At 36.7% G+C, this 21,890-nt stretch overlaps 3 protein-coding genes across 6 annotated transcripts; 1 reads left to right on the top strand and 2 right to left on the bottom strand.

Moving 5' to 3' along the window:
- Nucleotides 1-1,681: 1,681 nt before the first annotated feature.
- On the bottom strand, nt 1,682-2,644 carry LOC141834907 (acidic endochitinase-like). Its single transcript, XM_074722302.1, has 2 exons — nt 2,163-2,644; nt 1,682-2,084 (listed from the first exon to the last, which is right to left on the bottom strand). Exons 1-2 carry the CDS (start codon nt 2,642-2,644, stop codon nt 1,682-1,684), a joined length of 885 nt encoding a protein of 294 aa, XP_074578403.1.
- A 3,054-nt stretch (nt 2,645-5,698) lies between these two features.
- LOC141834744 (putative hexosyltransferase MUCI70) lies at nt 5,699-14,967 on the top strand. 4 transcript variants are annotated; one of them, XM_074722091.1, is made up of 10 exons: nt 5,699-5,888; nt 5,992-6,464; nt 7,131-7,556; nt 7,642-7,855; nt 8,033-8,142; nt 8,234-8,433; nt 12,921-13,024; nt 13,739-13,926; nt 14,033-14,232; nt 14,400-14,967. In XM_074722091.1, exons 2-10 carry the CDS (start codon nt 6,206-6,208, stop codon nt 14,622-14,624), a joined length of 1,926 nt encoding a protein of 641 aa, XP_074578192.1. In that variant the 5' UTR covers nt 5,699-5,888; nt 5,992-6,205; the 3' UTR covers nt 14,625-14,967. The 4 variants fall into 4 exon arrangements, with proteins under 4 accessions (XP_074578192.1, XP_074578190.1, XP_074578189.1 ...); XM_074722089.1 differs by having other exon boundaries at nt 5,965-6,464; XM_074722088.1 differs by having other exon boundaries at nt 5,954-6,464.
- Nucleotides 14,968-17,223: 2,256 nt separating this feature from the next.
- Nucleotides 17,224-20,835, bottom strand: LOC141834399 (nucleobase-ascorbate transporter 2-like). The gene is made up of 14 exons (XM_074721749.1): nt 20,330-20,835; nt 20,171-20,268; nt 19,912-20,088; nt 19,715-19,815; nt 19,448-19,523; nt 19,082-19,141; nt 18,781-18,965; nt 18,603-18,699; nt 18,448-18,534; nt 18,307-18,365; nt 18,128-18,219; nt 17,968-18,045; nt 17,705-17,865; nt 17,224-17,626 (listed from the first exon to the last, which is right to left on the bottom strand). Exons 1-14 carry the CDS (start codon nt 20,421-20,423, stop codon nt 17,414-17,416), a joined length of 1,578 nt encoding a protein of 525 aa, XP_074577850.1. The 5' UTR covers nt 20,424-20,835; the 3' UTR covers nt 17,224-17,413.
- Between the last annotated feature and the right edge of the window lie 1,055 nt (nt 20,836-21,890).

Raw genomic sequence — 21,890 nt, 5'->3', positions numbered from 1 at the left:
GACTTGACACTTGATAATAAGGTGATTTGGTTTTCCGACTCGGCGCTCAATCAATTAGGATTTGACAGATATTACTTCCCACCTGGACTCAAGAAACTTTAGAAAGCAAATCTCATTACATTTGGGAAAACTCAAATTTATCAGCAACAACCAACTCAGGCTCGAGCAATTCCAAGAGCAATCGTCTCAAGCAAGCATCGACGATATAACAAATGTTACTTCCTACTATCAACTTGAGATTAACAGTGGCGGATCCACCTTTTTGCAGAAGAGATTAACAGAAAGTCATTTCAACAGATAAATTTGAAATTGAAATCTTGAACTTTCTAATTCAGTAAATTTCCATTGTATCTTTGACAAAGATTATCCAATAATAAACTCTCGAACGAGGAACATGAAATGATTGATGGTTCAATGCTTTGGCGGTCTATAAAGAGATGAGCTTATAGCTAATCAACAAAGAACAAAGAATGGCGTAGAGCATCTGAGAGATAAACATCATACTCTACGGTAGTTCAACAGGAGAGTGGATTTCTAGGAAAATAATAAAGGATGACAAGTTGGAACAAGCTCGGAGAATTTGATGCATCTAAGAGGCGAATTCAAGGGCAGAGTCACATGATAGTCTATTCGGGCCGTAGCTCGGGAGTTTGACATTGACTACGTTGAGAAGTTGTCGGATTTGTGACGGAAGAAAGAAAAAAATAAAAGAGAAAGAAGAAAAGTAGCTCGGAGACTTTTGTTTCTTATCGAACCGGAGACTATAAGATTTTTGACTCTGTCATTGGACAAACTCAAGAAAATATAAAATATTAGTAAAGTCGAAGACCTAAATGCAATAAGAACTGGAGCTGTCAAATGAACTAATTCATGGCAGGGCGGACAAATCCACTAGAAACTAGTTATATGGCGAGACTAGACAGGTCGATCCACTAATTTGATAGGTTAAAAAATCTCTAATCCAATCCAATCTAAGACGAATTAAAGTTAAGCGGGCCAACCCATAGACCTCTCAAAAAAATTTTAAAATTTTAAAATTGGATTATTAAAATTTTTAAATTTGGATTACAATTTAAATGAGTTAAGGCTACTAGTTCATTGAATTTTTAATTTAATTTTAAATTTTAAAATAATAAATTTTTCCAACCTGTGGATCAACTCAATTCCATCACAAGTCAACCCACATGCGTCGTGGCCTAAGCGAATAGATTCACTTAATCCATCTTAAAATATAGATTGCTAAAATTTTAATCTAATTTATCTAAATTATTTGACACGAATTCAATTTAAATTGGCAGCTCCAACGCAAACAAGTTCTTTTGAGTAATTCAATTTAAAACAAGCTCTTTTGAGTATTTGCAGGAATTTCCTTCCAAATGAGGAGCGCAATTAAAAGATGTCTGGGCTGACCGCTACGTGCACTTCCTGATTTATCCTGATGGCCGGTGTGAAATTTTCATGGAACCGAATCGATCACCAGATATAGTCAGTGAGATTAACTGAAATTTATCTTTTTTTTCTCTATTTTGAGTAATATCTTAACATTCTAGATATATTTTTAGAATATTTTCGATGCAAATTATTAAACTAGTATATTAAGTATATATATAATCGACATATAACATACACTCACAACATTCCCCATTAATACAAAACAAGAGAAAGTCCCACACATTTGAAACTACACGTCGCGCTTAACCGATGAACTATAGCCAGTGAGATCGTCGTAGTACTTGGACCACAACATAATTCCTCCATACTTCTCGGAGCCCTTAATCTCCGGCAACACCTGCGAAGTCAGATCGCCGGTCGGAATGAACCCACTGCCGGCGGCCTCAGGGGCGGCCGGGAGGCCCAGGAAAACCTTGGTCGCCGGGATCGACACCCACTGGTTCCATGCGCCGGCGAGGTTGCTGGAGTCGCCGGCGCTGTATTGGCAAGGTGGATTGTTGTAGAATTGAACCCAAACGAAGTCGAAGAGGCCGGTGTTGAGGGCGCCGCCGAGCCAGGCGTCGGGGAAGGGACACTGAGGGGCGGCGCTCAGGTAGACTCGCTTCCCCTGCTTGCTATAGTTCTTGAGATATCTGCGATTTCGTTCGGAAATTAACACGAAGAAATATTGGATTTTGATGTAAAAATCGATCAAAGATTGAATTTCGTACTTGGCGAGAAGACCCCAGTACTGGCTGCCGCCGCCCTCGATGTCGAAGTCGACGCCGTCCAGCGCCGCGTCTCCGAGCGGCCGGGAGGAGGAGGAGCCGCCCAGGAAGTTATCCCAGATGTAGGCGGCGACTTCCCTGGCGTCGTCGGCGGAGGAGAGGCCGTAGCTCCCAGCGCCGCCGCCGATGGAGAGGAGCACCATGACCCCGAGGCGCTGGCACTTGCGGACGTCGGCGCTGAGGCCGGTGCAGCCGTCGGAAGAGGGGTCGCAGTGGCCGGCGAGGTTGAGGACGGGCGTCTGCCCGTTGCCGAAGGAGGAGAGGAACGCGAGGTTGACGAAGCGGTAGTTGCCGGAGGCGCAGGCGGCGGCGAGGGTGCCTTCGTTGCCGTTCTGGCCCCAGTAGACGGCGATGCTGCCGGCGTGCGACCCCGAGGGGGAGGCGAGGAAGACGAAGAAGCAGAGGAATAAGAGGTGCGCTGCCATGGCTGTAGTTTGTTGAGGATCGAATCGAAGAGGGTGCATGCATTTATAGAGAGAGATTCGATCGGAGTGGCTGATGCCTTGGCGTGGAGAATGAATCGCATGACAGATTTGGTTAAACGGCGACGCCGTTGTAAACATAGATTGGTTGTCTGATTAACAAGACAAAGTAAATTATTTTGTTTTCAGGTAATTTTTAATCGTTGTTACCACTCTTATAAATAAAAAATAAAGATTCATACGAGAATGCAGAATGCTATCCTGCACGATATATTCGTACGCGACGCCTTGATCCACCGTCGTTGCCCTCCGTCCCCACCCCCACCGCCGCTGTCCCCGCCGTCATGTCTGGCTACCGTCGATCGCCGCCTCAGTCGTGATTGATGCGCCGCTCGTCGACGTTCTGTCTAGCGGCGGATTCCAACCGAATAGTGGTCGGAATCCAACGAATTTGATCAGAAATAGGATAGCAGTGGCGCACACCGGATTCCAGCCAAATCGCGATCGAAATCTGGTGACGCTGGTCCTTCCTCGACTGGTCTCCGGTCGCGATTTGGCCGACAGTGTCGAGTGCCGGATTTCGACCACTATCCGCCCGGAATCCACCGTCGGACGGAGCGTTGGCGAGCGACGCGTCGATCGCGCCCGAGGCGATGATCGGCGGCATGACGGGGGTGGTGGCAGCAGCAATGGGTTGGAGGTGTTGCGCACGGATTGCGCGGGATAAATCACACAGCATAGCATTTCTCAAGATTCATATGTCACATATATATTATATTAGAGTAAAAATACACTATATGAAAAATAATAGTATGAAACTTAATATGAAAGATATAGCAAGCCATGTGTGTCATGCCATGTGACAGTGATCGAGAAATAGAGGGGAACAAATATGGATTTGAAGGCGGAGGAAGGAGGAGGAGAAGAAGTAGGTAAATGAGAACAACCTCTGGTGAACTGGACGGCTCTCTTTGTTGATCGAAATCATCGCCGCTACAACTTCGCCGTCGGGATCATTAAAAGGATATTTTATTCGGCCGAAAAGGCCACGTGACATATGACACACGTACGTGGCTTGCCACGTCTTTCATGTTAAATTTAATGTCATTATTTTCATATAGCGTATCTTTCAAATTTTGTAGTCTTTAATCTTAATCATCAAAATCAATTACAATTATGATTTTTTATATATATATTTTAATTTTAAAATGAAATATTTAAATGCAATTACAGTATCAAACCTTTACATTTCAGTCTCAAAACCATGCCATGCAACTCTAAATGCAATTACAATCCATACAAAATGATCTTTTCCTCAACATCTAAATACATTTGTAAAATATTTAGAAGATAAATAAGAAGATTTGAATTTGGATTTCAATACGAATAATTTTAAAAAATAAGTTTTTAGTGTGAATAAATTATGTTCTGGGTGTTTGATAGACGAATTAGAAGAAGACGTACGGTCTACTTTCAAAATGATTTTTTATTTACTTTTAACATTATTACACCTTTTTTTAAAATTGAATATTTTTTATATACACATTTTTTCATATTTAGATTCATATTTCATCCAATACGTTTCTATTGCAATTTATAATAATTATTATTGATTTTCTAAAAATCTGTTCTCTGTTGTAAATTTATGTTTTGTAATAAATTTGTATATAAGTTGCAATCGTTATCCACCCTATTTTTTTATATCAAACATCTAATTTACATCGATTAATCCAACTTACATTGATTAATCCTAAAGTGGACGATCCGACTCACATTCTCACCACTAAATAACTTCAGAAAGCGAGATAACTTCTGATGTGGCACTCTAATGTCACTAGTTATTCGAATGCCGCATGTATGCATTTACGAGTTTCGAATCCTAATTGTTTAAGAAAAGTATCCTGTCTTTTTCCACCAAATTGGACAATAAAAAATGACATTATCCACCCTACCCCTAGGGGTGTCAATTTGGATGCGTCGGATGGATTCGAGTCGAATTGAAGTAAGGATATTACAAAAACAATCTCAACCCGAACTAAATCAACTTAAAAATTATAAATTCGAATTCGAATAATCTGACCAATGAATAATCCGACCAACCAGATTTAATATATTATTTTTTAATTTTTAATAAAACAATTAAATAAAAATTCAAAATCTATAATAATAATATTTTAATTTAAATATATAATAATAAACTTTATCTGCCTTATATTTCATGGGTTTAAATATTAAAATTTAAGTTAATTATACTTCAATCGAATTAATTATTTAAAAAATTTAAATTTTTTAAAAAATAAATATTCCATGATAAAAATTTATAATATCAATATAAAAATTAAAAAAAATTTAAACATTACAAAATAACTTTCAAATTTCAAACTTCACTTGTCTATCCTAATTCAAGCCATCCGAGTTAATTCGAACTAACTCAATCTATTTTTTTTTTCAGTCAAATTTCGAGTCCAATCCGATCTGATGCACCCAAACACTAAAACTCTCGATCTTAATCTGATATATTTTATGTGGTTGGATTGAGAAATCGAATTTATTTTTATTACTCCTATCCCACCCATTGTATGCAACGGGAAAAATTTAGAAAAAAACTCAACTTTTTAAACTATTTTTCAAAAAAAAATATATAAGTGCTCAACATCTTAAAAAAATATTGGTAAATATATTTCGATAATAGTTTAGTTTGATCGGTTCGATTTAGGAAAAATAGAATATTTTGATGGACAAATATATATTTATTTACTAATTATTAAAATCGATCGCTTATTTTAACTATTTAGTAAATTCCAGAACCAATAAAGGTGTTATCCGTACTCTCCCTCAGCAGCGTATCTCTCTGCCATTGGCCCCAGTATCGGGCCCACTTGATTCTGGGAAAGGTAAGCAAAACATATATTATAATAAAAATTTTAAAATATCCACTTTTTAATATTAAAAAGTTATTAAATATATATACTTTAAAATTAGTGCCGATGCAAAACATCCTCTCACATAAATCGTCCGCGAAGCAAGTTTTACCCAACGATCCCAATACGCTTTTTAATTTTTAATGTTTTGATTGATTTTTCCTCCTGTTAGTTTTTTTTCTCTCTCTCTCAAAAATTAGCAACAAAATCAGCTGCAAGGTCTCGGATCGACGATCGATCGGATGCCCGAATTCACGACCGCATCGCGGAATTCCAACTCGGAAGCGGCAAGATCTCTGTGAAGCAATGCCGACGGAGATCGATCTGTAAGAAATTTGAATTTTGCTCTCTTTTTATTTTGGGGAAAAAAGTTATTGTGTTCTAGATTTAGATTTGTCGCAGAAGGAACATTCTCTTGGATTGGCGCAGATGCGGTCGCTCGAAGTTGGATCTATGCCAGCGTTGTTGGAGAATTGAACTGAGTTCGGCTGTGGCATCTTGATCTTCTCGTGTTTGGTGCTTTGGCGCATTGTTCGTTGCGAGAGTGCCGAATCGGCGGTGGTTTGGGTGGTCGTCGGTTGGATGAGAGGGCTTTTTGAAGGGCGAAGGAGATGAAAGGGCGGCCTGTGCGTTGGGAGGGACAATGACTGGAGCGTCATTGGGTCTACGATCTCTGAGTTATGGATCCTTGCAGCAACAGCTGCAGAATGGTTCTCTTTTGCCGACTCAGTCGCCGCCGGTCACAGTCCGCAAGCCAGCAAAAATGTCCCTTTCTGGATCTAGAGAAAAGGAGAGGATCTTGGTTAGGGTATGCAAGTTTGCGGGGAGGAGAAAGGTTGGGATGTTGCTCTTGCTCATCGCCTCCGTAGCTGTGCTCTCCTCTAATTCTGTCTTATGGAAAGGTTATGCCTCTTCCTTTCTTTGTCTTTGTTCAAATCTTCAGTAACCAATTCAATTAACAGGCACATGAACTTGTTTGAGCTTGGATGCCATCAATATTTAATTATTTCTACGGAGATTAACCATCTTAACTCCTGATCGTCTAATTGTTTTCAGGATATCCGTCGCTGTAGTTTCCCTTGCATTGCCAATAGGATGATACTAGCCTAAAGTAAATGTAGGTTTATAAGACACTTATTTAGCCATACTTGAATTTTTCACAAGGATACAGTGCAAACGTTAGCTTTGTTATGCTCCACCTAGAAAGTATCTAAAAAGTTATTTATTCAATCAACTGTATTTGATTTGGAGAAATGGCTAATGCCAATAATCAACATTGAGTGTTCAGCAATATCTATTTTTTATCTGTTGACAACTGAAAATTCTTAGCTATGGTTTCTGCTAGGCATGAGATAGACTATAATACAAGCTAATATTGTTGTTCCTTGCGACTTGTTCACTGTCTAGCAAGGCAATCATAGAATGCAGTTATAATCTTTGTTCCTTTGGCAAAAGGATATTTGAATTGTTAAACCTATGATTACTGAATATTTGAACTCTACTTTGTTATTAACTGGTTCTATTGTTTATTGGCATACCATATGACAATTTTATGGTTGAGATTTCAGATGAAGATGGATCGGCAAGCCCCGACTCTGGCATGGGTTTCACAGACCAAGTATTGAGTTTTGTAAATCCTGGTAGGTTAACGTTGGACAACGTCAGGCAGCCCTTTATTCTAGAAAAAGATACCGAGGTTGATACCACTAGGAGATCAGTCCATGAATCTGGAAACCTTGACTTTAGCAAGGACTTCACAGATCCTATCCAGAATTTTGTAAATTCTGATAGGTTATCCATTAATAATGACAAGGCTCCTGATCTTCCAGCAAAAGAACCCAAGCCTGATAACAATACCAGTTCTATGCAAAAATCTGTAACTACCAACAATGTAACTGGGCTTTCTGCTCCCATGCTTCCTTCAACACCACATCCTTGTGAAAGTTTTTCATTTCCTCCTCCGCTAGCAGATAAAAAGCGCACTGGTCCACGACGTATGTCTTGTGATCTCATCATTTGTAAAACAACACTGATTATTAGGTATATTTATAGACTAACTCAAACATTGTCTCTTTGCAGCCTGTCCTGTTTGTTATGTACCTGTAGAGCAGGCTGTGCTCCTTATGCCACCTTCACCTTCGCCTTCCCCTCTCCTTAAGAGTTTAAGTTACGTTTCAGAAGCTAACTTGATTGCCAATGAGTCAAATGGAGGTTCTGTCTTCGGAGGACATCCATCATTTCAGGAGAGGATTGAATCTTTCAATATAAAGGAATCAATGACTGTGCACTGTGGGTATGCTTTGCTCCTTAGCAGTCCATTTCTCTGATTAGAGGGAGTGGATATATTTTATAATTTGAAACATCTATTTATGATGTCTTATTTTACTTTTTTCAATGAATCTTCTTAATTGGATCTATTGATTTTCCAAATGCTATTCTTGTCTAACCCAATGTTAACTATTGTTTTAAGATTTGCCAAGGGAATGAAACCTGGTCAAGGGACTGGGTTTGACATAGATGAAGCTGATCTTCTTGAGATGGAGGAATGCCATGATATTGTTGTAGCTTCTGTTATTTTTGGTATAGTATTTCTACTATCCATTTTGTTGTGGTTGTTATTTTGCGCTCTTTGATGGGCTCATAGATTCACTTATGTCTTCTGGTTGATCAGGAAATTATGATATAATGCAACAACCAAAGAATGTCAGCGACTATGCAAAGAGGCATGCATGCTTTTACATGTTTGTTGACGAAGAAACTGAAACATACATAAAAAATTCTAGTGGCTCAGTCAATTCCAAAAGAGTTGGTTTGTGGAGAGTGGTGGTGGTTCGGAACCTTCCTTATGTAGATGCCAGGCGTAATGGAAAGGTACTTTTTATATTCTAACCATATATTAGTTTAAATTGTGGTAACTACCAGTTAATGTATTTGAAGATTACTGCTTAAATTGTAGTTAGTGACTATATATTCCTAATATTGTTGATTCCTTCGTTAGTTTATCTTTGGTACAGGTCAGGATACCTTGATCATGCTTGAGTTGCAGGCATACTATGATGCTTGATAAGTTCCTTATTTATAACAGTTTTTGTGATAATATATCTGCTGATATATACTGCTTCTAGACTATAAAACTGTTAAAGCATGCAGCCTTTTAAGCTAATGATCAATTTGCATGCATAATGAAAGGGCATAACCCGTCTAAGATTTGACTCAAACAACACTCCATAAATTGCTTTTCAGTAAGGATCTTGAGAGATCTAATGTTTTAAATCTCAAGTCGTGTGGCTTGGACTAGGTCAATACTAGTTATAGTGCATAACTAGAATGTTACAATTTTAGCACCTTATTATGCCAACATTCGGTATGCTTCTAGAAGAATTTAGATAATTTTTCCTTAATTCCCTTTTTTTACTTATAAGACAAATTAAATTTTATCATATTATATTGTACTAATACTTGACATGTTTCAACGTGTGTTAAAGCATGTAAGATTTAAATGAATTTTGCTTTTTAATCCACCTTCACTTACATTTTTTTAAACTTTAATAAGGTTATATCAATAATAATTTGAATTAAGAATAATATTATTATTACTTTAATGTGTATTGAGATAAACTCATATAAGTTTTACTCCGATAATCTTCTTCCTCTTATCTTAATTTATTTGCTTATACAAATAAAACAGAATTAGATAATTAGTTGCATTATAAGTTTAGAGGATTAAACTATAAAACCATAACAAATATTACTTAAATTCATCTCAATGTATGTCGTAGTGTGCCAAAGTGTGTTGGATGTCAGCACGACACAATTCTCATCATCACAATCGCTACAAGAGACACAAGAGGGATTATTCATGCTGATCAATTTCAGTTTTTGGTGATGTATCAAAATACATGTCTTGACTATACCACTCAAAATGCTACGGGATTTCAAACCATGGAGAGCTCTAAAATTATAGGTGTCTAGAAGTTGAAGCTTTCTTTTCTAAGATCATTTCACCTATCTCATCCAGGAAAATCTAATGGCAATCTCAACCAAATAACAACAAGTATCAACAAAGAGCTAGATGTCTAAAAGATCAAATTTGGTGAAAAGTTCAAAATAATGAGCAATTGTCTAATATTGAATAACATTTGGTAGCAACTTAAATTTTCAACTACCTACAAGTGTTTTACCTGAAGGGGTATGTTTAAGGTTTTCATGATAAGGAACATATGGTGAGATGTAAATTTCTCAATCTGGTTTAGATCTATGTATGCTACATGGAGTAAAATTCTGGCTTGGAGTAAAATTCTGGCATTTATTGCATAGAAAATTTGTCGATTGCTAACTTGTGAAGTTCATCAAATTCTGGCTTGATTTCCTGTTCTAAAGCTTATTAAATAAGAAGTGTGTCTCAGGCTAGAGGAAATTACTTGTAGAATAAAGTGGAGTAAATGGAGGAACCTTAATGTATCTTATAGGTGTTGAAGCTAGGAGAGTTTGTGCCCATTGGTCTCACATGTACAAGTGCAGTGGTCCATCATATAAAATATAAATTACTATATTTTAAAAAAATAATTCTAGCTTTTGAGATACATGATTGGCCAATCAACTTTAACATGGTGGTCTTCGAATATTACCTATGTTAGGAGTCATGATGGGCATGTTGAAGCTAGAAAGTTTCACACCCATTGATTCCATGTGAATAAGTGTGGTGGTTCATTACAAATATAAATTGTTCTCTTTTCTAACTGCCTAAGTTTTTGGAATAAATTGTTAGCCTATCAAATTCACTATAGTATCCTAGTCTGGTTTGAATTGTACCTGTGTGATAAGAAAGGTTCATACCTCTGACTCATGATGGATGAGCGGAGGCATGTTGAACCTAGGAGGTTTCACACCCATTGATCTCAGATGGATAAGTACGGTGGTCCATTAAATAAAGTATAAATATAAATTGGTTCCTTTCCTAATATTTGAATCTTTTTGGAATAAGTGTGTTAGCCTATCAAATTCAACAATAGCAAACAAAAAGATGCCTTAACTTTTTACATCTTAATACTAGTGCAATGAGTATTTTGCAAGCATTATTTGAAACTGATTCATTTAACGTGTACCTTTCTTATAGAATAGTATCTACTATGGTAAATCATTTAAAGAACCATTATGTATCTTTTGGTTAAGTACATCATTGACAATGTTTAGAATTTGCCAACAATGTTTTAGAACTTGCTGTCTGTTCTTGGTTCAAATAATAGTCTATTATTGAGAATAAACAAATAATTCTACTTGAGGCAAATCCGAATGACACATCACAAGAGAGAATGATAAATCACATGGAGATCTAATACCACTTGACGTGGCACAAGGATAAAAAATTTCACACATAGAAATAAATGATCTCACACAGAAAATGAAAAGTCTAAGAAAGAAATATTGTTATGCAAAAAAGATAATTAACATGGGAAAATTTGAATTTATTTTATAGATTGCAATCCAAATAAAATTACAAATAAACTAAAAATATTCTAGGAAAAAATAGCACTATACCTAAAACAACTAATCCTTTAAAAATTAAAATTTTAATTTGCAATGTTCTCTCCTACTAAGGAGAACCTAATTATAGGTGACTTGTCAATATTTTTCTTAGACAATCATTTTAAAGCATAAGGAATAATTGCATCCCCAACTTTGTCACCATGTTCATTATATCTCATTTATCATCCCTTCCAATTAGTCAATTAGTGGAGTTGGTGTATTCTATTTCTCCTACTTCTTGAGGAATTAAGGCTTAATTTATTTTCTTCTTCTTTTGGTTGTCACTTCCTGTGAATAAGAAAACATCTCATGTGATCATAGACCAAGGATAATGTTTACATCTCCTTAGTAATCATTGGCAGTAGAAATGATAATGCCGAGGATGAATCTACTAGGTAAGGAAGCATGACTTATGATAAAGTTAACTACTAGGATGGTCCCTCGAATGCTTCCTAGTAAATTAATAAATCATCAAACATGAAAGTTAAACTAATGATTAAATGGATAAGTTAAATAAACTTGAATTATAATTAATTTTTCTCAAAAACAATTATATATTGGACAATAATAATCCTAGAGTATTTTTATAATAGACAATTTGAGTTAATGAATGGAAGAGGATAATTTACCATATTACTAGATACTTTATCTTAATCATTACTCAATATAATTGTGATCCTGACATCAACTTTCATCTCTTGTATTAGCTTAATAAGACTCTTGTATGGTGCAAGTAATAGACAGGGAAATAGTCATTAGACTTACGTGTTTGGGGTCATAAATAACTGCAAAAGGGCATGTATCAATTAAATCATAATTGATTTGTTATCATTTTGAATTCTTATTTCTTGATGTCTGTTTCATTTAATATTCACTTTTGATCTTTCAAAGTAACATGAATGAACAAGATATAATTTGTAAGTCTAAGTTCTGATTAGGAGCAGGTAAAGTTCTTTATAAAGGTTTAGTGAATAGGAGATTCTTTAAGATTTATGCCATCAGGGGACTTTTCTAAGTAAGAAATTAGGGATCTTCTAAGTCAGTAGAGCATCTTCTAAGGCCAAACCATAGGCGGATCTTCTAGAATTGTCATCAAGAATTTTTTTTAAGGTCAATACTTGTGGCACAGTCAATTTCTCTTTAATATCTAGTGAAAGTTACTTGGTTAAATAACAAGGTTGGCAGTCTTACGGGCAGAAGAAACAATTAATTATAAAATCCCTTGAGTTATGCCACATGAATTAGTTAAAGGTACATTGATTTTAGATAGGTATGGTATGTGTTAGGTAGTGTTTTCAAAGTATGTGTCACTTTTTGATAATTTCTTTTCTTTTCAACTTTAGGTAGTTGTCAGTTATCCGGACACACTTAGCACAAGTTGTTGATTGTTGAAAAAAAGTGCACTAACAGTTCTGTAGTGCTTTTTTTTCCTCAAGGAAAAATACAAGCGAAAGCAAGCCCTGTATATAGAGCACATTGCAATTTAACAATGATGTATAGACAGCTGTTATAGTTGGATCTTGGTAAAACATGAGGATGCATGCACATTCTTGTAGTAATTAGTTATTGAATTTTATAGATATTGTTAGTGTGGAACTTAGGCAGAAAGATGAATTGATTTCATACCATATGTAAGAATTTATTATAATATCTTGCTACCTTCCTCAATTGGTTATGCCCAGAAATGACTTTGTAAGGTGAGACTATGTTTCATGTTCAATTGGTTTTTTATCGTCTCTGAAGTAACTTTTTTTGCAGATCATAAATTATTGAATGTTGTTTATGATCAAGATATGCCATACATGATTCTGACTAATGTCTATGTCTATCAGGTTCCAAAGCTCTTGCTACATAGGCTTTTCCCAAATGTCCGATTCTCTCTTTGGATTGATGGAAAACTTGAGCTTGCTGTGGACCCTTATCAAGTTCTTGAGAGGTATACTTAATCAATGAGCATGCTTTTTATCCAACATTTCATTCAAATACATTATAAATATATGATATCTCAATTAGGCTTTCAGATATTGGTTTAACTTTATGTAACATTATGCTGCAACTGAATTAGTTTTCTGATTTAACTTCCATCTTGGAAAAGTATTATACTTATTAGATTAGTGATTATGAACTCAAGGTAGGTTGCGTGATTTGTAGTCAAATGATAACAGTTTTTTTGGAAAAAAATTATAAACGGAAGTAATTGGGTTTACTGAAAGTTAGGTGCGCCTTTTGAGAATTTCTCAACTTTAAGTGTGCCCTTTGGTCAATTGCCGAAGAAACTAATGTTACTATTTTCTATGTCATGGTTCTGCACTAATTTATACCAAAATATTCTCTGTATGTCTGAATCCAAAAAAAAAAAAAAAGGACCTGTCAAAGGTTCCTTAGCGCTAGCTGTGGTGCTAGCTTGAATACTTCATTGTGTGCAAAGGACTAATATGACTTGTCTACAAATAGTATGAAAAAGAAAAAGACTGTTATTTTCACCTTTTTCCCCTCCTTTTTTGTTTCTGAAGCTATTTTGCTCCCCCATAATTTGATAGGGTTTATAAATATTTAGATTTTTCAAAATTCTCCCTTCTCTCATCCAAACAAAATTTGGAAATTTGGAATATCTTATGTATATACCATCACCATTTTGATTGGATTTCAGATTCTTGTGGCGGAAGAACTACACTTTTGCTATCTCTCGACACTACAAGCGCTTTGATGTTTTTGAGGAAGCAGAGGCTAACAAGGCTGCTGGAAAGTATGATAATGCATCTATAGATTTCCAAATCGAATTTTATAAGAAAGAGGGTCTAACACATTATTCTTCAACCAAGCTTCCTATTACAAGCGGTCAGTAATCGATCCCTCTTACTATGGATTGCTTGAAAGGTTTTAGAAAGCTTTTATAGTTCTATTTTGCCAGCTTTCTAAAGATTTCTGATTATAAAAACCACAGATGTTCCTGAGGGATGCGTGATCATCAAGGAGCACATACCTATTACCAATCTATTCACTTGTTTGTGGTTCAACGAAGTCGACCGTTTTACCTCTAGGGATCAAATCAGTTTCAGTACTGTCAGGGATAAGCTAATGTCTAGAGTGAATTGGACAATTAACATGTTCATGGACTGTGAAAGACGCAACTTCGTTGTTCAGGTAATGACCTATGGAGCTAAGTAAACAAAGAATTCCTGGCTCAAACTTACCTACTTCTTTGTGCCAATCATTCTGTTACTTGATTTGTTTGAGTGCCTAGAGCATCACAATCTTGTCATCTGGTTTTACTCAATGCATTCTTGATAGATCACGTCTTCGGTGTGCAGGCATACCACCGAGACTTGTTGGAACAACGGAAAGTCCTTACTGCCTCCATTTTCCCACCACCTTCAGAAGCAACTAACGAGCCACCTAGAAAAACAGTTCCAGATACAAGAGCTCCTCCGTCAAGGAAGCTGCCCATTAAGATTCCCACGAGGCGCGGGAGGGACAAAAGGTCCGGTTCAAGGCGCCATCATCCTAGATCTGCCATGGGAAAAGAAAGCAATTGAATTTGAAGTTCTTGCATGATTCTTTGTTCAGTGCTCCCTGCAATACACTTTCAGGTCTACATGAAACTTGCTATGCTCCATTCTTTAGTGTAATGCTCTACCAATTTTGTGACAAACTGTTGATAGCAATTCTTTTTGTTTCCTCATGAATAACCAATACAAGAAATACAAATAAGTAGAATGGACATATCGAAGAAAGTCATCGCCTACGCATCAGTCTTATTATTTTTGTTACGGCTATACCATTTCGACATATTTCATCTTCATGTAATCTTACTACTAAGTCATTGAACTCTTGTATCATACAGATTTGCTAGTGGAAAAGTTATTCCTGTTAGTACTATTTCTGCCTTAGCATGTAACATAAATTTTCCTTTCGCTCGATATGATTCAATAATTGATATCTCTATTTCTTTTCGAATGTGAACTTCTGAGAACAAACTCCATTAAGTAAAACTCCATCCTAGAGAACCTCATCCCTGATAGCAACACCTAGTGATAGCACTCAACAATCCTCCTATGATAGGTGATAGCCTATCGGCATTGTTCTTGAATTATCGCCATCCTATCGGCATTGTTCTTGAATTATCGCCATGCTCTACATCTTGCTATTTGCCCGAAAGCCAAACACCTAACACCTGTGCTTACGGTCGAGGCTAATGTTCTACTATCTCTGTAAAGAGATATTATTCCGCTACTAGTGCTTACGGATAGTAGTAATTTATTTTTTAAGATATGACGACGACGTCTCGAAATAATAACACTTCAAATTTTGAGATCATTGAATTTTTTTGTAGATTTTTTGGACTCCAAATGCAAAAGATGAGATGTATGCTTATTGTGTTAACACATGAGCTTTGAACACATGAGTTTTTTGTGCTAACTTTATTAACATAACAACATAAATAAGGAAGAGAAGCTCATGAAATTTATCGATGTGGGACTATTCCCCATGCACTTCCTTCTATAACATTAATTATTAATGCTATTATGGGCTAACTTTAAATAATTAATTTCTCATTTACTCTTAATCGGTTTTGAGCAAATTAATAGTCTAGATCTATCTACGCGAAATGTAAATTTTGATTTTGAAGTTAATTTCAACTTTCATTGATTGATGACACTCCAATTTTTTGTAAAATCGTATTGATCCTTTAAGACCTAATATCCAACATTTGCAAAGCTATTTACTACTTGAAATGAGCTCTTTGTGCATTGCTTGCAAAATTCAACATTGTTATGGTCACTCTTTGAGTTTGACATGGCCCTTACAACACAATTTTATTTATTTTTAAAGTTTCTACTACTCTCCATTTCTTAAATGTGGATGACATAGTTATTATAGAAAATGATTTCACAAGAATTTTTTTAAAAAAACTTTTAAAAAAATTCTTCAATATAACATATGCGATAAATGACCTAAGAACTTTAAATACTTAGAAATAGAAGTTTCATATGATAATTCCCTCACAAAATAAAGACATGATAGACCAAGTAGAATGATAGAAAGATACAATTGAAACCGCCTCTCTAGACCATAATCTTTTATCATGATCTTCATCTTTTTGTGATATTGATTGAAGCATAGACATAAGTGTCAAAGTATCTCTACCAGAGTTAAATATTCAGTTAAAATCGAATCGAATTGAATTAATTAAAATTAATTTTTTTTGAACTAATTGAACCGATCAAATTTTTAAATAAAAATGAACAAATTAAACTGATAAAATATTAGTTAGTTCAGTTGAAAATCGAATTAATTAAAATTTTTAAATATTATGGGAGATTTATCATTAGTTAAGGATTTATAGGTTCACAATTTAAGGCTGTCAAGGTAGGAAGGTTGAGCTGCTTGGGTACCCAAGCTGCCCGAGTGTCAACTGTTCCAAGTAGATACAATTGCTTGATCACATTTGCAACTAAACACTGATTGTATGTGTCAAACTAAACATGACCCGAACACTATCGATTTAGTATAATCCGAGCTTTAGATATGCGCCCCCTGCGAATGCACATGTGAAAGAGTTTCTCATTCATACATGTTTACAATATAAAAAATTATGATTCGATATAAACTAATCATGTTATCCCAAAACTCTCATACACATTAGAATCTATTTTTCATTAACTTTTCCAACCACTTAAACTAGCATTTATCTCTCGAGTGTACAAACTAATGTCTTCATCTCATTTAATCAAACGAATCCTTCCTAATTCAAATCGTTTTGAATATTAATTTCTTACTCACTCGAAAAAATAATTTAAGGCAATCTACTCACGAATACCTATCCATGCCCTAATTGACTAATTAATTACAAAAACTAATTTTCCAATAAGATATTATCAAAAGATGAGACTTAATATGTACATGTGAATATGTGAAGAGAGGGACTAAAAGATGATGTAGCAATGAGACATTTTATTTTAACATGCTTTCAATATTACAAATAAAAAGACAGTTCATATACGAAATTCCTACTAATACAAGATTCAATCTTATCATGCATTGTAAGATGTTATTTTTACGACTCGAATCCATGTTATCATTGCATCAAGGCTCCCATTCGCTTTCAATATCACAAGTGAAAAAACAATAATAGATAGCAAAACCATAATGAATCAAAACTAATTTATTGTCCACAAAATTTAAAACACACACACACACACAAATTACAAAGAAAATAATGAGTTTATCCTAAAGAACAAACAACCTATTCTTATCTACCTCATTGCTCAACAATCTGAGTCTGCTTATGTCTTCCTCTTCCTCAACTAAACAAAATCTTCCATCAAGATGGAGGAAAGAAGCGATTGAGGTTGAAGGGGAGGGTGTAGAACTCCTCATTCCTACTGTCCCCATTAAAAGTTCGAAACCTCGCCCACCATGGCATGCCTCGATCATGGCCTGTGTTCTTGTAGTCCAGTGTGTTGTCCAGGAGAATTGCCACCATTAATGCCACAGTAGGTGGTGATGTGAAGATTGTGTTTATGTAGTCATTGAACTGCAATTGCACAAGTTGAAATTGAATCAGATAACATTCGAGTTATCGGATCGGTTCATAATGTGATCTTGCACAAACCCATTGAGCCTTGGTGTGAGCTGGACCGTGTTGAGCACCGGCAGCATAGTGGAAGAAGTACTCAGGAATTGATAGGCCGAGGAAGATGGAGACGCCGACGATGAAGAGGTTGCGCATGGAGTTCATGTTTGTGAACTGCAAGAAGGAGAGCCCCACCGCAGCTGAAACACAGAATTAGAAGCACAAAACTCAGCCATTGCAGAGAGAATCCAAAAGGATGGATGCTAAACTTTATGTAAGCAAGAAGAAGAGGACGAACATACCGACAATCCCGAAGAGAACACAATAAACCGCAGCAAAGATTGAGAAGGGAATGGAAGCAAACAATGCTCCGAATTTACCTGTCAATAGAGTTTCCCAGTTAAAACTATCATTCAAAGTTTCAAGTGACTGCATAAGTCTTATTAGTAGTGCTGGACTCACCCAAGATGGAGAAAAATATCATGAAACCAGCCGAGATCTGGATAACCCTACGACTTCCGACTCTGGTTGATCCAAGAAGCCCCACATTCTCACTGAAGATTGAAATTTCTTCGGTAAACTTTCAAGGTTTTTGTATTCTAAAGTAAGAAATGAGAAACACATGAACATAAGTAACTTACACAGATACAGTGGAACCAGTTGCCGTGCCAAATAGTCCATCAAGTAGAATTCCTATTCCCTATTAAGTTTTTGAAGTATAAAAATTTACAACAATCCTGATTACATGTAGAAGATGTCGATGCCCTGAATTGGAAACTCACCTGCCATCCGATACCACGGCTTAGAACATGAGCTGGAGGAGGTGTTGCACTAGCAAGGCGAGCTGCTGCTTTGAATCCCCCGGTCGACTACAGATGACAAGATATCTATTCATGTTACTTCTATCAAGGATAACTAACTTAGTGTCACTTCTCACCTCAACTAAAGATACAAACACAGCAGCCATCATTCCAAAGGAATGTCCAGCATCAAAAGTCGGTGCGCCCCATTGCAAGGGATATGGAATCTTTATCCTTCAAAAAAATCCTTTATATGTTAGTAGAATATCGGTGTGCTATTATTCAGAACAAGAAGGAAACAAGATAGGCATGTACCAAGGTGAAGAAGAGATGAGGTTGGCACGGTCCGTGCGGCAATTGAATTGTGTGCGGTCAGGCCGGTGTCTATATGCGCCACCAACAGTGAGCAAGTGGGCGTAGACCCATATGATTGTAATGGTTATCAGAAGAGAGAACCTCTCGAGTACAGGCAACCGTCGAATATAAACATGCTTCAAGTACTAAAGATATTGTTGATGTTTAAATTAGAAGGCAAGTTTTGAAGAGTACAATAAGTAGAGACTTGGATAAGTTGTACTATAGGTTTCATCAAGTATGTCAAGTAAGAAGATAATACCTGGGAGGCAACCACGAAGAGTATGATCATTGGAACACCAATCTCCACACATCTCCCAACCTAATGATCAAACAAGCTTAGATTCGAGGACTCGTAGAGACTAACTTAATGTCATATAAATGGATTCCATTCAAAATATTAAGAACATAAATGTCCCTTTGCTAGGATCCTAATCACAATTAGGTAAGATCAACATTTAAAGAAAAAGAAAGCTTGAAGGAGTGGTAGTAAAAAGTTGCCGATATTATTTGCCATCCATCAAGAAGTTCAGAAGCACACATGAAAGTAAATACTAAAGCTAACTTTCATGGATACAAGGAGTAGAGCTACTAAAGGAAAAAAAAAAGAGACATCGAGGAAGAATACCACAGGGAATCCTCTGTCGAATAAGCCGAATCCGACCAATGAAACCACTGGAACCATTCCAAGAGGGCTGAAAAATCTGTGCCAAAACCACTAATCCATCAACTCATGAAGAACAAGCCAAACACTTGGTGGATCCTTCAATTCAATATACTATAGCAAACGAATTCAGACGATATGACTGAAAATTATTTCATAGTAGATATCTGTTCAACAATGCAATTATAGAACACACCATGAAGAAGAAGAAGAAGATACATCTAGCCATACCTGGAGAAGATCCCCCACAACTGGCTGTAACCCAGTATAATCTGAATACTGGATGAGACAATTAGAGCCCCCTGTATAGCTCTCATGGTTTGCAGGAACCTCTGCAGGCACAGAGAATTAGTCCAAGCTTCATACATATCCATATGATGAATCCAACAAGGATTGATTCACATGCAGCTTAACACTTATCGACTTACTTCATGGTCATCGGTTATCTGTGTCAGGGATGAGTCGCGAATTATCGAAATGATGGGAACTACAAATGCATATGAACCACCGATGACTGTGGGAAGACGAGTTCCAAATAGGGTTTGGACCAGAGTGTTTATTCCAGTTACGAAGAGCAATGTCTGGACAACTCTAGCTTTATCATCCTGCAAAAATGGATCAAAGAGGGAAGAGATGAGTCATCGATTGCAACAAGGTAGGGTTTTGGTGAGGGAGATGAGGACTTACATCGGTGCCACCCATCAGGGGTACCAGTAGGGTTGGGATCATGACCGCCGTTCCCAGGGAGAGTACGTAGTGCTGAAACCCTAGAACCGCCGCCTCTCCTGCGACCCAATGCGTCAGGCACAAATCAGAACAAAAAAAGGAAGGGGGAGGAGGACGAACCCCAAGAAGGATTCGAGTCGATGCAGTACTCGAATCCCTGCAGCTGATCCATGGGAGGGTGCGCCGCGATCTCCTCCAGCTTCACCTCCGCCATCTCCAAACCAGCCAAAAAGGTCCGATCTTTTCCTGCTCGCGGGCACGGAACAGAATCAAGACGGGTTTTTGACGGCGATTCAAGGATGAGGAATCAAAGGAAGAGGGGAAAGACGGCGGCGAGTGAAAACCAGCCAAAAAGGTCCGATCTTTTCCTGCTCGCGGGCACAGAACGGAATCAAGACGGGTTTTTGACGGCGATTCAAGGATGAGGAATCAAAGGAAGGGGGGAAAGACGGCGGCGAGTGAAAACCAGCCAAAAAGGTCCGATCTTTTCCTGCTCGCGGGCACAGAACGGAATCAAGACGGGTTTTTGACGGCGATTCGAGGATGAGGAATCAAGAAGGGAGGGGGGAAGAAAGACGGCGGCGAGTGAAAAAGGAGGAGGCGGCTTTTGGCTGTTGCGTCTGGGTGCTCTCGCTTTTGCTGCTCTGGTGGTGGCTTTAAATCTTCTCCAAGCTGCTTCCTGCGTCGCGTGTCTGGTCTGCTGCGGAATTCGCCCGTTGGGAGTTCCATGACCGGAATGCCCATCGCATGCACAATCCGCCAAACCAGCCACAGTAAAAGTGCTGCTTCACCGACTTCAACGAAATTTTCGTAAATATATATATATTTTTATAATTCAAATATTTAATTTTTAGTGTCCGATTAATTTTAAATTTTAAAGACGAATATTTTTTTTTATGAAACATAGATGAGTCATGACGGATAATCTATTATTATAAATTTTTTTAGACTCCTGTTTTATTTGAAAGGAGATGAAGGAGGGGGAGAGAAGAATAAATAAGGAAAAGAAGAATTTTAATCTTTATTTGAAATGAAGTGAGATTATGAGGGGGAAGGAGAAAGAAGGATAAACTTTATTTTCATTTCATGTTCATGAATCGTTAGAATTTCTTATATTCTGATTTGGAGTGTAAAAAAAAGAAAGGAAACTTAAAAATATTTTATTTTAATTTTATCCCTATTTTAAAATATTACTTCTTAAATTAACTCATTTATTTATATATTTTATCTTTTCGCCATCGCTTCTCACACAACGCGCGTCGTCTTCGTCAAGTGTCTAATCGTCCGACGTCGGCCCTCATTGTAAATCTTTTCGAGAACAAGACTCAAGAGGGATAGATAATCATAATCTTTTTCTTCTTTTTCTCAAATGATAGACATTTATTCAAAGAGCATGCATTGTCTATTTTAAGACCTTCTATATCCCAACTTTTATATATAATATTAATAAAATTTTATAATTTCTCATCCGTTCTCTACATATATTATCTTTTTTTAAAATGAAAGTATTTTTTATAACTTTATATATTTAATCTTCATTCCTCTTCCTTTCTTCCCAAACAAGATAACACATGTTATGTTAATGAACTTTACATCCCTTCCAAATAAAAAAATATAAATATTTTATTTCTTCTCTCTTTTCCTTCATTTCCTTCCCTTCCCTTCCCCTTCCATTAATAAA

This window comes from Curcuma longa, chromosome 9 (assembly GCF_044706935.1).
Source record: "Curcuma longa cultivar G26 ecotype Majalengka, Jawa Barat chromosome 9, ITB_CL_G26_1.1, whole genome shotgun sequence".
NCBI classification, from domain to species: domain Eukaryota; kingdom Viridiplantae; phylum Streptophyta; class Magnoliopsida; order Zingiberales; family Zingiberaceae; genus Curcuma; species Curcuma longa.
Note: the sequence above shows the minus strand (reverse complement) of the source record. Positions and strands in the feature narration are given on the sequence as shown.